Source organism: Strongylocentrotus purpuratus, unplaced genomic scaffold, assembly GCF_000002235.5.
Source record: "Strongylocentrotus purpuratus isolate Spur 01 unplaced genomic scaffold, Spur_5.0 spur5_scaffold_14, whole genome shotgun sequence".
NCBI classification, from domain to species: domain Eukaryota; kingdom Metazoa; phylum Echinodermata; class Echinoidea; order Camarodonta; family Strongylocentrotidae; genus Strongylocentrotus; species Strongylocentrotus purpuratus.
Genome location: NW_022145599.1, coordinates 22,997,001 through 23,012,098, shown reverse-complemented (window position 1 = coordinate 23,012,098; position 15,098 = coordinate 22,997,001). Strand labels below are relative to the sequence as shown.

The 15,098-nt window shown below is 39.3% G+C and overlaps 1 protein-coding gene across 2 annotated transcripts in view; it reads left to right on the top strand.

The window, feature by feature from the left end:
- LOC100888873 overlaps positions 1-14,889 on the top strand; it is a 29,749-nt gene extending 14,860 nt beyond the window's left edge. For both annotated transcript variants that reach the window (XM_030984496.1, XM_030984498.1), the window contains exon 14: positions 11,256-14,889. In XM_030984496.1, the coding sequence (XP_030840356.1) occupies positions 11,256-11,387 (132 nt within the window). In that variant the 3' untranslated portion in view covers positions 11,388-14,889. The remainder of the gene's footprint in view (positions 1-11,255) is intronic.
- The last annotated feature ends 209 nt before the right edge of the window (positions 14,890-15,098 follow it).

The following is a 15,098-nucleotide window of genomic DNA, read 5'->3' as shown; positions in this document are numbered from 1 at the left end:
GCATGTCCATCTGTACGCCCCTTCATCCTGCTTTCTTGTTACCACTTTATTTTAAGAACTACTTGAGGTATGAACTATGAACTTCAAACTTTGTGATAATATGTATCAAATTGAATTATACATTCATATATTAAATTACTGGTTTTAGTCTCCATATTGCAATTTCTCAAAAACCACTAGATATTTAAGCTTCAAAACGAGTGATAGTATGTATCACCCAAAGAAGATGATCTGATTATATTTTGAAGTAATTCAAAGACCCCACAGTGGCACAGTGACCCCCCCCCCCCCCCCCACGCATACTTTCATATGGCTCTGAATAGTCTCATTGGACAACGCCCCCTATCGTCAGAGTCCAGCAGCCTAACATGTTAGCCTATGGAATTTTACCCCAAAATCGTTAAAAATTCATTTTTTGTTTAAACGAAAAGCACATCCACCCCAACGTACTTTGACACCAGCTCTTTCATTGGACCCCTCATGTCCCATTGACTTTTGAAAGTTTACCCACCGTAATTTGGTCAAAATAGTTCGCCAGCTCGCCGTTGCCTATATAACACATGTGCAACAAGTCAAACTTTGGATGCAATTTGCCACTCGATTGTAAGGTTATAAGTCAAGCACACAAAGGATAACAAGCATGAATTATCATAGATCAGTTCTGACTGGTTCATTATGTCCATTTCAGTCAACCCCCCACTGTAATTTTTCCATTTAATATATGTAAGCATTTTGCCGAGGTAAGCAAAAATATGAATATTCATGAACGCCATGGTCTATTTGATTATTTACAGAGGGGTGCAATTGTGCACCACATCAAACTCCCCTACTTTAAGTCAAGTATTTCATTGTATTATGTAGTTTGGTAGGTTTTTTTTACTAACTGTTTAATTATCAGATATCAATGATAGTTTAAAGATATGGAAATTTTGTTCTTGTATTTTATATTTAGCAAAGCAATCTCACATAAAAAATCACTATCAAGGGTCATCTGATCCGCCGATTGCCGTCTGCTATATACGTTCAAGTCACATTTATCTGTGGACTGTGATGTAGACAGCCATCTGTCATTATTAGTCTTTAATTGTTGACACACATACAATTACCACACACACATGAACACTTTCACTTCCCCTCCCCAACACACCATTTCCGCACACCCGGTTCACCCAATGGCATATACACCCTGCAACATAGTGGAACATTCTAGTTTGGTAGTGCCGTCGAACTAGCTACGTTTGTGCTGGCAATGGTTCAGCGAGCGAAAATGAGACAACCGGAGCAATATGTTCAGGTACCCCAAATGTGCCCCTTTTCCTTAGTAAGAACTACCCCTTCCCCTTCTAATAAGTGCCTTGTTTCCTTGTGATAAGTGCACCTCCCCCCCCCCCCCATTTCTTTCATGAGATCCCTTCACTTTCTCATAAATGTCCATTTTCACCTCTGATAAATGCCCCTATTAAAATATGATAAGTGCCCCTTTTCCTACAATAACTTCCCCTTTACCTTTGCAATAAGTATCCCTTTTCAATTCTCATAAGTGCCCTTTTTCATCTCTGGTAAGTGCCCCTTTTCATGTATGAGGAGTACCCCTTACCACCTCTGATAAGTGTACCCTTCACCTCTGATAATTGCCCCAATTCAAATCTGAGAGGTGCTCCTTTTATTCTTTGATGAGTGCCCCTGTTTGCCTCTGATAAGTGCCCCTTTTTGACACATGCCCTTTTTCCTTCTTATAAATGCCCCCCCCCCCCTTTTCACCCCCAATGATTGCAAAGTGCTATCAAAATCTGACAGGTGCCCCCTTTCCTAAAAAAAAAAAGGTGCACCCTTCCTTTATTATAAGCGCCCCTTTTCCATTCTCATAAGTGCCTTTATTCATCTCTGTTGATTGTCCTTGTACAGGTGGAAGAAGTGCCCCATTTTCACCTCTGATAATTGCCCATTGTACTTTTTCTTTTCTATTGACTGTCCTTTTCCCTTATGATAAGTGCCTCGTAAATTATTCTCACATACAGTCGTATGCGCACTACTCACCACGTTTTTTTTTAATTGTTTTTTTTTTCTTCAGTTTTGTAAATGGCTGCCCCAAAAATTTGATGATTTATCAAAATGGTGTTTGAGCTGTGTATAATGTGCCCACAGTCGCACTTGTCTTGTTTATGATCTTCATGAATATAGGTCCATGTACACAGCCCAAACACTATTTCATAAAATAGTCAATTTGTTCAAAATTTTCCAACCCTGGTCCCCCACTTATTGTTGTTATCATAACATTGCAGTACATGTATTATAAATAATATCACTTATTATTCATTTTGGTGTGATGATTACCACATAACAAGGCAAATCATTTCAATAATAGACCACAATTGATAATATACTAAATGGTACAGAACTCATTCTGGCACCTGTCTCCCAGATTTCTTCTTCACCCTCAGTCTTTCATATTCTGAAAGGGTAAATAACATTTAAAATGCGTTCCGTGTATCGGGTCAATGTCGTTTGATTTCCCCTTTTCTCTTTTTTTATTACAATTAAGAAGAAGGGAAATAGAAAGAAAAGGCGGAAATGAAATCATATCATCCTTTTAAACTCCAAACACCAACTGACCCTTACTGGAATAGCATTGTTAGTCAATCTCAGTCATTATTGAGACCTAGTTTCGCTCAATATTTATCGGTTTCCCGTGTCAAGAATTAACCCCCTCGCACGCAATCTGCTTGTAGACCGGTAATATCATATACATTTTTTCGCGTGCGTTTCTCATTAAGTCTGGGATTAACAGAGTGCCAGTAAGCACTATGATCCGTTCCTGTGCGAGGCTCTATTCTCATAATACCGTGGATGATCGCTTTAATATACTTCAGTCACACCGTCAAGCTGGTTGTACATCGTTTCCAAATTGACCGATCGGCTATAAGGAGTGACTTATTTTTGTTTGGTCCATTTTTCAGTCCGGTCGATTTGACTATTTAGGTAAAGACTTACACCGCGATATACTTCGGTTAGATGCTCACTTATGATGAGCCTTCTGACTTTAACATGCGTATGCTATTTAGAAGGGGTAGCTCTCCGTGCTTATTAATCTTAAATCATAATAGCTAAAGAAACAGGTGACCATTTTTCCACAAGTCCCCTATAGGTATGATTTTCATTATTGATCAAGTATTGATCATCTCGGGATGGTCGAAATCGTGAAGTTGTTTTACATCTTATCTTATCTTTTAAAAAGTAGAAGAGAGAAAGAAAACACTAATATGGAAACCAATTTCTTAACGTTTTCGCTCGCGTCGCCCCTCTCCCATCCCTGTTCCTCTCTCTTTCATGTATTCGTCTCTCATCTAACCACCCCCCCCTCTCTCTCTCTCTCTCTCTCTCTCTGTCCCTCTTTGCCTCTGTTTGTTTACCCATCCCCCTCTAATTATGCCTCTGAATCTGTCTCCCTTTCTAATGTAAAGAAAAATGGCGCCATCATCTCGATAAGTGTTAAAACCATCGACTCTTTAAAAAGAAACTACATGTGTTTACTTATATTTTCTTATCATACAGACATCTCTCTCTTTATTTATTTTAAAGAAAGAATAGTGCCATGCTCACGTAAGATGTTCAACTTTCTCTCCTCTCATCCCCTAATCAAAGCGGACAAGATCATACAGAGTAGTAACAAAAACTGATACAGGGTACTAACGAAAGGGAAGAATTTACTTACCCTAATTAGTTTCTATTACTCATGAGATGTATGGCGACTATGCAGGAGTTGGGGTTATTGGGATCGCTCGCGTGTGGAACCCCGTTTAAGTTTCATCAGCAATTTCCTGACATTGTGACAGAGAAAAGGGGTCATGAATTAGAAGCGAGTTTCTGTTGATAGGATAGAATTGATGGAGTCACTGAAAACCGTGAATTTATTTCCAAAAATTACACAACTGAAGGTCTGGCAGGAAGCGGTCAAGGCTAATACGTGTGTGCCGGTTTCGGTATTTTTTAATCCTTGTAATAATTCGATTATTGTAATGTGAATTCAGAGAGACAGATACATGTACGAGAAATGTTACGATAAAAAATTGCATCAACAATATCAAGTTTTGGCTTTAGATAGATAAAATTTCAAATTGATATAGAAATTATTTACACAAACGTGGAAAAGGGTAGAAAATATACATGTCCATGCATGATACAGTTTCCGAAGGAGTGTTGTCATGGTTGTTGACCCATATTGGCTCGTTATTCTAAGTCTACAAAACTATTTGTAAAATTCAATTTTACTCATTTTATTGGTCGACTTTCACGTTAATCGAATCTCTCGGCTTTAACCCGACTTGTTATAATGTCCATAAGATATACCTTTTCTTCATCGTTCATAATTTTAGAGTAAGATTTTATTATGGTATTGCATTGATATCAATCTGCTGACAATATTTTGTTTGCATCATGTCATGTGTTGTAGAAACAAACGTCACTTGACTGAAATAGCTACCTCTTAGCAGTTATGACGATATATTATTATCGGAATGGGGGCCAACCCTGACTTCCAAGGCGCCTATTTTCGACCCGTGCTTACAAATATTCCGTCAGCGCAACCGATCATGGGCATCGGTATGAGAAGCACGCACCGAACAGACGACCCGCCGATGAAAGCCCCTAACAGGTGCTTTTCTCGTTCTCCTTCTCCCCCTCCCTTTCATTTTCTCCCCCCAAAATAGTGCGTCTGTTAAGTCTGAATAATAATAGTAGCCTGTATGCAATGTGTGGTCCAAGTTTTGATGGATCATTTCCCGGCATTGCACTCTAAATGCCTGCGTTGCATGGCGTGCACTCGCTGTCACGGCTCTACGCCTAATCTGGCCGGGACGAACTCATGCACGCACCTGTCTCTCTTAAAGCAAAAAAGGTGTGAATTGTTCTCATATCGGGGAGGTCCATGCTCTTATCCACCTTTATTATTACCTAAGACCCTCGGCTGCTCGTTTTGTTGCCTGCTCCATAGAGATTGGATCGCAGATAATGATTGAAGGTATATTGTGTATGTCTACATCTACAAAAGATATTAAAACTCTTTAATATAGGAAATATTAACATATCAGAAACTAGACAATGGAAATTGCAAATAGAGAGTAAGAGAGACAATATGTGTGTGTGTGTGTGTGTGTTTATGTGTGTGAGTGAGAAGGAGAGAGAGAGAGAGGACACAGTAGTCGTAATCGAGGAAGTGCCCCCCCCCCTCTCCTGCCGCACCGGAATTGCTTTTTTTTCTCTTCTTCACCAAATATATTCATTTGGTTTTATGACTGTCGCGAAGCAATATGTATTTGATTTATTCAACTGAGCCATATATTCCATGTCCACCAACCCCAACCCCCGGAAGAAAAATGGGGAAAAGGAGAGGAAGGACAAAATTATTTCTCATTTATTTATTGAATTGTCATAATCGCATAACGACAATGATGATAAAACAAATGACAACTGGAGCCAAAGCAATTGAATCGTCATGGTCACACGGAAATACACAGCTGACAAGTATCGAGGTTAATTCAAAGAATATGAGAACACACTTTTTCTATGATTGTCTTTGATCTCGTTTGTCTTACTTTTTCTCTCCAAATTTTAACAGGTCACGCCATTTTTGTCTCTCTATCGTACCTCTTTGAGGCATGTCAATGGTTGGAATCTTGGGTTTAACGATGGTCACGGTGATGGAGTTTTATCTGTTTATCTCATGGCAAGAAAAGCTTTTATTTGATCATCCATCGTTTTTAAAGACCTTATCCATAGTGAAATAGATGAATTATATATCAACGGAAAGTTTATAAGCCATATATTAAAATACTATCATATACCGTTTTAGTGTCTGTCAGAGGAGTAACAGCTCTCTGAAAACTCAAAATCTTAAGCTTTGAAAATCATAAATTGTCGAGCTAAAAACTTGCTATCGTCTCGATGACATCATCTATGTGGAGTACGCATATTCATAATGACATGAAATAATTAAGCACGGCCCATCGCCTCTGCTGTATAGGTAAGCCGATTGGGTCCACATGTTATGTCGTCACTGTAACTTCGGCAAATTTTACCCCTGTTGACCCGTAATTTGGAGGGGTGCGGAAAATGAGGTTTAAATTTGCTTTTGTGCAATACTACTTATTATTCCTTTATATTTGTATTCTACGTTCATTCAGTTTTCCACTTACAAACAGTTGTTTTCATCGGATAGGGTCTTAAAGGCATATGGTTCCCATGATGATCATTTTTTGCAGAAATCTCCAAGTCCAGTGTTTCCAACCTTAGTTGACCTTTTCCTTGACCAAGGCTTATGTTTTTTTTTTTTTTTTTTTTTTTTTTTTACAATTCTAATCCAACTAAGTCCTGAGATTGTAGCCCCCCCCCCCCTCAAAAAAAAAAGTTATTTGGCGACTTATATCGATCGGGTAGAGTGTACATTCGCAAATGAAGGATAGGATATAGGAGTATTTTTTAAGGAATCCGTCACATTTTGTTCAACTGCATGGGCGTCGGTTATGAATACTTCTACCAGAAATTGTTGATAGTATACTAAACCTATCCTTCCGTAGCCCGATTTGAACACCTAATAAACACTGTATCGGGATATCTTGTCTCCCTTTTTACTTTTTTCTGTTAAATTTGCCAACCGATAAGGAGTCATTTATATGGAATTTAAGGTTTTTGTTTGTATTGTTGGGTGCCGGGGGTGCAGGTTCTAGGCTATATAGAAGCATTATATTAATATAAATATAAATATTCCTGTTGCGCTGTCAGAGGTTGCGTGCGGTGTGAAGATAGTTTGCGTGCGCTGTCTGGCAGACATAATTAAAATTCCGTGCTACTTGATTTTTCGGCGGGCTTTAATTGGATCAACTACAGACCCAACGAAAATGGTGGCCTGTTTCTGCAGAAGTGACAATCACGGAACGGTCTTGGTTCGTTTAACGACGACAGATATATGGGCAGCGTCAGATATCATTAAGCTCATGTGTGACAATATTTGAGGCGGGTATTGGTCAGTCAGTCAGAATAGTTGGTTCGTATTGGCACATTTCCGCTTTTTAACCTTCCCGCGACCCCGGCTTGTTGTCCTCATTAGGACGATGTTTATATTTAGGCGGGTTGGTGCGTGTGATGAGGATTGCGTGCCGGGTTGTCCGTGCTCCCTGCACTTTTAAACCGTTTCGCATTCACGCGATCGTATCCATCTAGTCTTCATTCTTAAACATGATGCTAATCAGACCTGTGGATATTTGCCTGATATTAGTAGTAAATAATTGTTCAAATGTTTGGTTTGGAATGGGTATTATAATTATTCACCACCAGTGAAAACGTGTAGTGGGACACGCACCTTCCTGATCCTTTTTGCATGCAATCCACCCCCTTTTTCATGGATTACCACTCCCTTGCGTACATCCTTATTATTTTGTTTGTATTCATTAAATTTATTTATACAAACTCCAATTCGTTTTCATACATGAAAGAATGTTCTATGATTCTATCGTTGCCATTTAAGATCTCACGATGTTCTAGCTGATAATATTATGCAGGGGTATGGTTTGTAAGATAATTTTTCCCTTTAATATTCTGAGAAAGTACTGGTCAGGAGAAAAGTATGTGCAACATTTTACACAATAGATACGTTTGCTCTTTGAAGTTTTAAGTACCCACCCTACCCATTCCTTTCGTTGTAAGGCCATTAAAAAAAAAAAAACATATTTAGCGTCCTGCTTTTTTGAAAAATATGAAAGAAGAGGCCTTTTTTTCTGTTCTTTTTTCCGAAATGGCCGCTCGGTACATTTTCCCTTACAGTCGGGCTATTTTACAAGATGGCCGCCAGCATTTTTTAATATTTTTTGAAATCTGAAATTGATCATTATTTTTAGCAGTATGTTTTTCATGTTTTTATGCATTGGAAAAAAAGAAAGGAGGCTCCGAAAAAGGAAGCGGGCGGGTACGCTAAACATTTTTTTTTTGAATGGCCTTTTGCATTACCATTCCCACTTTGCCATGAGTTATTTCAAATGTCCAAGTTTTATTGAATGTACACGATGAATACAAGACACATTTTGATTGATTTTCTAGGCTTATAATATTTGAAACATGTTTGAAGTGCAAGACTATACCATAAGTGGGACTAGGTCATTGTCACCGTGACGTCACCCTGTAGATTTGGACTGTAGTTTGGCTCACGAAAAATGAGTGAAAGTGCTGAGTCATCACAGGCAATTATTGCAGCCAATGTTTGTAACCATTCAACTAACTTAACTCGACGATGTTTAAGGTTTCATCCGTTTGAGGATGTATGATTATCATCTGAAATGGCATGACCATTCATTTGTGTTGTCATCTTGTAGAATTTGAAAAATGTGTAGTTTGTCAATAAAGGGAAAATTTGTAAAAGGAGGCGAAATACATTAATTTACATTTTTGAAAGTGTATATACATGTACTTTTCAAGAGCAAATTTTGTGCTTTGTCTTCAGCGAGTTCTTGTAACGATTTCAGGCGAGTTGTATAATGCGATGATTTTCAAACAAATCTTAGTGTCAGATTTCTAAAGCAGTTCAACATCCTCAAGTTGTTTCTGTTCCGAGAGGAAGAATCTTGAATGAATTCCATCCCAGACCGTCAACACTAGGCCTACGTCAAAATCGAAAACACTCCCGAGCTCCAAGAGTACGTTTCCCTTTTGTCCGCAATATATTACTGTACATGCATTCGATGCACATGTATATGACGGGAACGTGAGATGAATTATAGTATCAGTGTGAATGGTCCCTCTCTATGATTCTTCGCACATGGCATTGCTGGCCATCGCGAGACAATCGGAAACTGCGAAGGAACCGATGCAATCCCGAGTAATCTCAATAATTTCCTCCAGTGCATGTGAACTTTGAAATGTTATTGGTCACTGATGCTGAGTCTGTATCGGCTTTATACACCCTCTGAATCCCACTTCCCCCACCCCCATCCACCCCTCCTATCCCCAACCACCCCCTTATCCCCATCCACCCCTCCTATCCCCATCCACCCCTCCTATCCCCATCCACCCCTCCCCATCCTCATCACCCCTCCCATCCCCATCCACCCCCTCCCATCCCCATCCACCCCTCCCATCCCCATCCACCCCCTCCCATCCCCATCCACCCCTCCCATCCCCATCCATCCCTCACATCCCCATCCACCCCCTCCCATCCCCCCTCCCATCCCCCCTCCCATCCCCATCCACCCCCTCCCATCTCCATCCACCCCCTCCCATCCCCATCCATCCCTCACATCCCCATCCACCCACCCCTCACATCCCCCTCCCATCCCCATCCACCCACTCCCATCCCCATCACCCCCTCCCATCCCCATCCATCCCTCACATCCCCATCCACCCCCTCCCATCCCCCTCCCATCCCCATCCACCCCCTCCCATCCCCATCACCCCCTCCCATTCCCATCCACCCCTCCCATCCCCATCCATCCCTCACATCCCCATCCACCCCCTCCCATCCCCCCTCCCATCCCCATCCACCCCTCCCATCCCCATCCACCCCCTCCCATCCCCATCCACCCCCTCCCATCCCCATCCATCCCTCACATCCCCATCCACCCCTCACATCCCCCCTCCCATCCCCATCCACCCCTCCCATCCCCATCACCCCCTCCCATCCCCATCCACCCCTCCCATCCCCATCCACCCCCTCCCATCCCCATCCACCCCCTCCCATCCCCATCCACCCCTCTCCCATCCCCATCCACCCCTCCCATCCCCTCTCCATCCCCATCCACCCCTCCCATCCCCATCCACCCCTCCCATCCCCATCCACCCCTCCCATCCCCTCTCCATCGTGGTCTGTTTTAGCAGGATCAATGCCTGTTGCGTTTCACATGAGGCGTTAGTTACTGTGTCAGTCGCACCGTGTGAAAATGACGCAGTTCCAAAAGTGATTGCAAAATGAAGAGTTCAAATTTTATTAGCGCAAGTACATGTAGTAACTTAATGCTACGGTCACAAAGGTTCGTACGAACGATAATTTCGTACGAATCTCCCTGTTTTTCCATTGTCTTCCCGAATTTCCATTGTCTGAAAATCGTTCGTACAGGGTTCGTAGCAGTTCCTAATGGCATTTGTGACCGAGGCTTAAATCAAAATGACGCCTGATACACCATTTTGATTGCATTATTACTTGCGCTAATTAATGCTCCCGTCCTTAGGTAACCAAATAAATGCTCCGCCTTGATACGAATTATTTCATCCACCTGTTACCAATAAATGTATCTCAATTGTCAGAATTCAAATCACATGCATCTGTTTGTAGTAGGTCCATGGTAGGACAAACATGGCTTTACCCACCTAACAAGCACGTAATATATACGATTTCCTTTCTGACTATTGAAATACAATTATCTGTAACAGGGGAATGAAATATTTCGTATCGAGGCTCTTAAATATGGATATACATTACGAAAATGGCCTGTTAAAATCTCAATTTCTGGCCACGGTGACGCGAAAACATGTGACCCATTTTCACGTTACCCCTTTTGGTATCTCATTCCGTATCTACTCCTTTTTTTCCTCTCCTTCCTTTATGTTTTCTTTGTTATCCTTTCTTTTATCCTATCCTATCATTCTCTCTTCTGTCTTTCCTTATGCTATTCTTTGTTTTACTATTTCACGCATGCATAGACCGATAATTCGCTCGGTTTACCGTCCTCTTTGCCATTCCGTCATCTTTTTGAAAGCTCACTAATGACACCTCGTATATAACAGGTTATCTCTTTCAATACCGACAACCTTTGTTTTGGTTATGTTACATCACTAAACGTTGATCTGACATTTGCCCTAATGACATATTTGATCCGAAAACAATCTGTCAAAGATATACCGTGACGACTTGTGTTGCGATCACATTTTTAGGTTAGGGTCACGACAAAAGGATCGGTTTAGGAAGTCGACTTGAGTCTACATAATATTTGAAAATGACCGGAGAGCAATGGTCATTGCCAGAGCATGTGTCATTCAATCTCGTCGCCATCGTCCCTCCCTTATAGACCCTGTCTACCCCCCCCCCCCACACACACACACACACATACACACACTCTATCTCTCTCCTTCTCATTCTTATTCATAACCCTATTTATCTATCTCATTCATCTCGAGTGGTGCCATAGATATTAATATTTATTTCTTGTTTGTTAATAAGTATCAACATATCATAATTTGTTTCAAGCCTCAACTCCAATTTTCTTTTTCCTTCGCAGCATGCCCTGCCGATTTTGGAGGTACGGAACACTGATGGCTACGGGGCCCGCTGGTCACCCGATGGCAAGGAGTTCAGAGGCTTCTTAGAGCCGCCCATGATCGCCGGCTGGGAAACGGGCTATAAGCATTAGACAACTCTTCAAAATCAGGAGGTTTCTTGCATTTTTGTGTGAACTATTTTATATGTTACTGGTTTACATAGCAAATCAGGAATGAATATAGAGGTGTCTTGGTCTAGTGGATACGTCACCAGGCTGTGGATTGAAATGGTTCACAAAGATCCTAAGTATAACTTAACTCTAAGTTGGACTTAAAAGTTATGGAGAGCCATTTGTAGCCTTCAAATGAAATATATTTAAAAGCGAATTATCAAGTATTTTAGACTTGTTATATATTCCACATCAAGAATACATTCCTTGAAATGCTCGAGCGCCATTAAGGCAGCCATTGTAAAAACCAGGGTAATAATTGTAGAGCGCCAGAAATGTCAAATGTAACAGACATGAGCCTATACAAGAACCCACTGTTATGAGGATGGGAGAAGGGCTGTAAAAGCATGAGGGCTCTTTGAAATCATATGGATTTAATATTCAAGTATTAAATTTCATTGTACTAGGCCTCATAGCAAAGCAATAATATAAGATTATCAGATATGCAAGAGGCTAGAAGCATTGACACTCATTGTAATCATGCCAATTTGTGCAAGCTTTTTTTTAACTATTCAGACTATATTTACTGACCTACATAGATATAGTAACGCAATTATATATGAGCCTGAGGATTATGGGGAATAAGCATTGATAAGTTATGCATAATATCATGCCGTTTTATGGAAGATTTTGTAAACTATTTTACGATGTTACTGGTCTACATAACAAAAGCTATGCAATGATATTGCTTACTGATTATATATGATATAATATATATACATAGGTATGTTATATATGATAGTTATGATATATGATTACGCTCTACTGCTATATAAGCGGCATATTTACTTATTATACCAATATTTCTTTTTAAAGAATAATTATAGACATTTTATAATCGAAAAGCAATGTTATTGCAACTAGGATTACCTTCAATTACCAATTAGATCAAAATGTTATTGTATGTTTATTTAAAGAGAGGTTGTCTGGTGATCTTAAACATGCATTTTGTCATGGTCAACACTTTACCCCAGCAAAAATGCCAATGACCAATCCAAAAGAGATTACCGATTGTTTTGAGTACTTTCCTAATTTTTTTCTTCTGCCAACTAAGTTGTTTGACGCTATTCACTTTTCTGTTTTGTGAATTTCTGATTCGAATCGACTATTTGTTTAAATATAATACATGAATATAATACATGAATATAATACATGGAGAATTCAGCTTTTAAGCTGATGATGCGATTTCACTCTCCCTTCTACATAAGAACAGTAATAATGGGATGTATGTTCGATTTTCTCTCCGCCTGACCTGTAGGCATATGAAAAGGTGAACGTTTATTGCATTACGTTTTAAACTCAAATCTTCCTGTGTAATTTCCACCCTCGACATGAATTTCCCATCTCTTTGTTTTGCCTCGCAGTTTATGTCCCTGTCAAACACAGCATGAGTTCGTAACATCATTGCTTGCGTTCAAGCTTGTAAATAAAAAAATACAACAGCCTCCTTTTTCCGATTTACACCTCAGAAATAGATATGAAACGTACTTTGGTTCATAAGTCGCGCTAACACTTTTTCAAAGTTCCAAGAAAATATTTTCGGGAAAATTAAGCTCAAGAGTTGTTGTTTGTTTGTTCATCTTTATTCAAGAAAGTATACATGTAACATAATAATAAAGATGTGACATAAAACCCAGGACAGAGATTTGTATTACATTAAATGCATCTCATGCAGGGTTGAACAATTACAATACACAAAAACAAAACGGAAAAGAGAACATTATAACGTCAGTGTTTTAAATGAAAACATTAATAATTCCTAACAAAATAACAAACACTAATTGGTCTGCAATATACCTGCATACGAAGAGCACAATACAAACTCACAAGAAGTATCACACAAAACAGGATGAGGGGCAGCCTGCTGACAAAATTTGCAAATTTGCAGTGGTATCCTGGAACCGTGTCAGTGGCGCCGTATCCTCTTAATAACCTATCTCTATCCTCTTAATAACCTATCTCACAAGAAAGCAATCAATCAATCAATCAATCAATCAATCAATCAACGTTAAATTTTATATATTAATTTTTATGAAGAGGGCCGAGATATCATGAAACTGTAATTATTCAGAAGACTCTAGTGTGAACACGGTGTTTGAACGTTCCCAGTCGTTTTGTCTCAACAGAACGCAACAAGAGTAGGTGATAATGGGAGAGGTCGTATCAATTGAAAGGTCATGTGCATCCAGTTCCAGGTCAAAAGGTCATACACGTCACCTGATAGATGCGCGGTTTTCCCAGCCCTTCATCGAAATGTGTTCTATGTTTCCAAAGGAATGTGCAATATTGATGCCAGAGCTAAACTTAAGGAAAATTGTGTCCGAGAGATAAATAGACAAAGAAAATTACAAAAATAAAGTCTTTCATACTACTGTAAAGACGATAGAAAGTGCCCCTGTATTATGAATTTCATCCCATAGTAAGCCCCCGCCCCTACGTTCGGGGGAGGGGGGCGGCCTGGTGGCAGGCAGTGAGGATAGTTCCCATATTAACTGTCAGAGTCTAAACCTAAACAAGAGCCGTACTACTTTTGTTTGTATTTCAAATACGTTGAAAGTTGTAAACAAAATTAAACAGTGGCCCTCAGGAACATGACTGCCTGATTGTTATTTTGATGACTCTGAGTTAATATCATGTGAAAAGTGACGTTTGTGATACTGACTGAAATACGTTCTGGTGTCTGATATACACGTGCTTTATATCGTTAAGCAATCTTTCACTTTCTACTTTTATAATGCAAATAATATTTATATAATAATAGGTTAGTTCCTCCCATCAAATTGTGAAACTAATTTATATTTATATAACGTTTAGTGAGTTTTTTTTATTTGTTAGATCTAAATCTGTTTTCTTGTGTTTTATTGTTTCTATAGAATTTGTATTGCAAAATTGTTTGTTGTGTTATATCTGCCAGATTTCTTAGTACAAAGCTTTTCTTTCTTTAATCGTTTTATCACAAATTAACTCTTTGAAGACCAGTTTAGATATATATAAACCGTGCCATGTAAACAAGTATCACTTTGGAAGAGCTTGTATGCAAGCTGCACATACATATATTAAAGTGGTGTATTTCCCTATTATTGTGTGCGTCAGAAGTTATAGATGTTTATATATTTTGCTTTAGTTGTTTATTCTAAAGATTTAAAATACAATTTAAGTTAAATTGTCGTCATATTATTGATGTCATTCTGCACACCAGAAGTGCCAGACTTTTTTGGTGTCAGTCATGAGATTTTCGATGATATTTTGTTTTTGTTTCATTCCAGGCGATCTGATGTTATAGGCCTGAAATGTAACGACGTGATAAGCTATTATCCATTTTTACATTTCATGTATAAGTTGCAATATCTTGTATAAAAGATTGTATATTTTTAGATTCTAGAACAATTTTATCGATGCAATTATAATCAAAATTTTACATGAACAACGTTATCCCTTGGTTTTGTTTACATTTAATGCGATTTTCGAGCCCCCTCCCCCCTCTCTCTCTCTCTCTCTTCTATTTTCTCTCTTTCTTTCTAGTTTTTTCAGTGTCTCTTCCCGATTCTTATTCTATCATTTATTACAATTCACTGAAGTTCAATTAATTGATGGTCAAAAATTAAGAATCGTCTTAGCCGGTGATTTGCACAG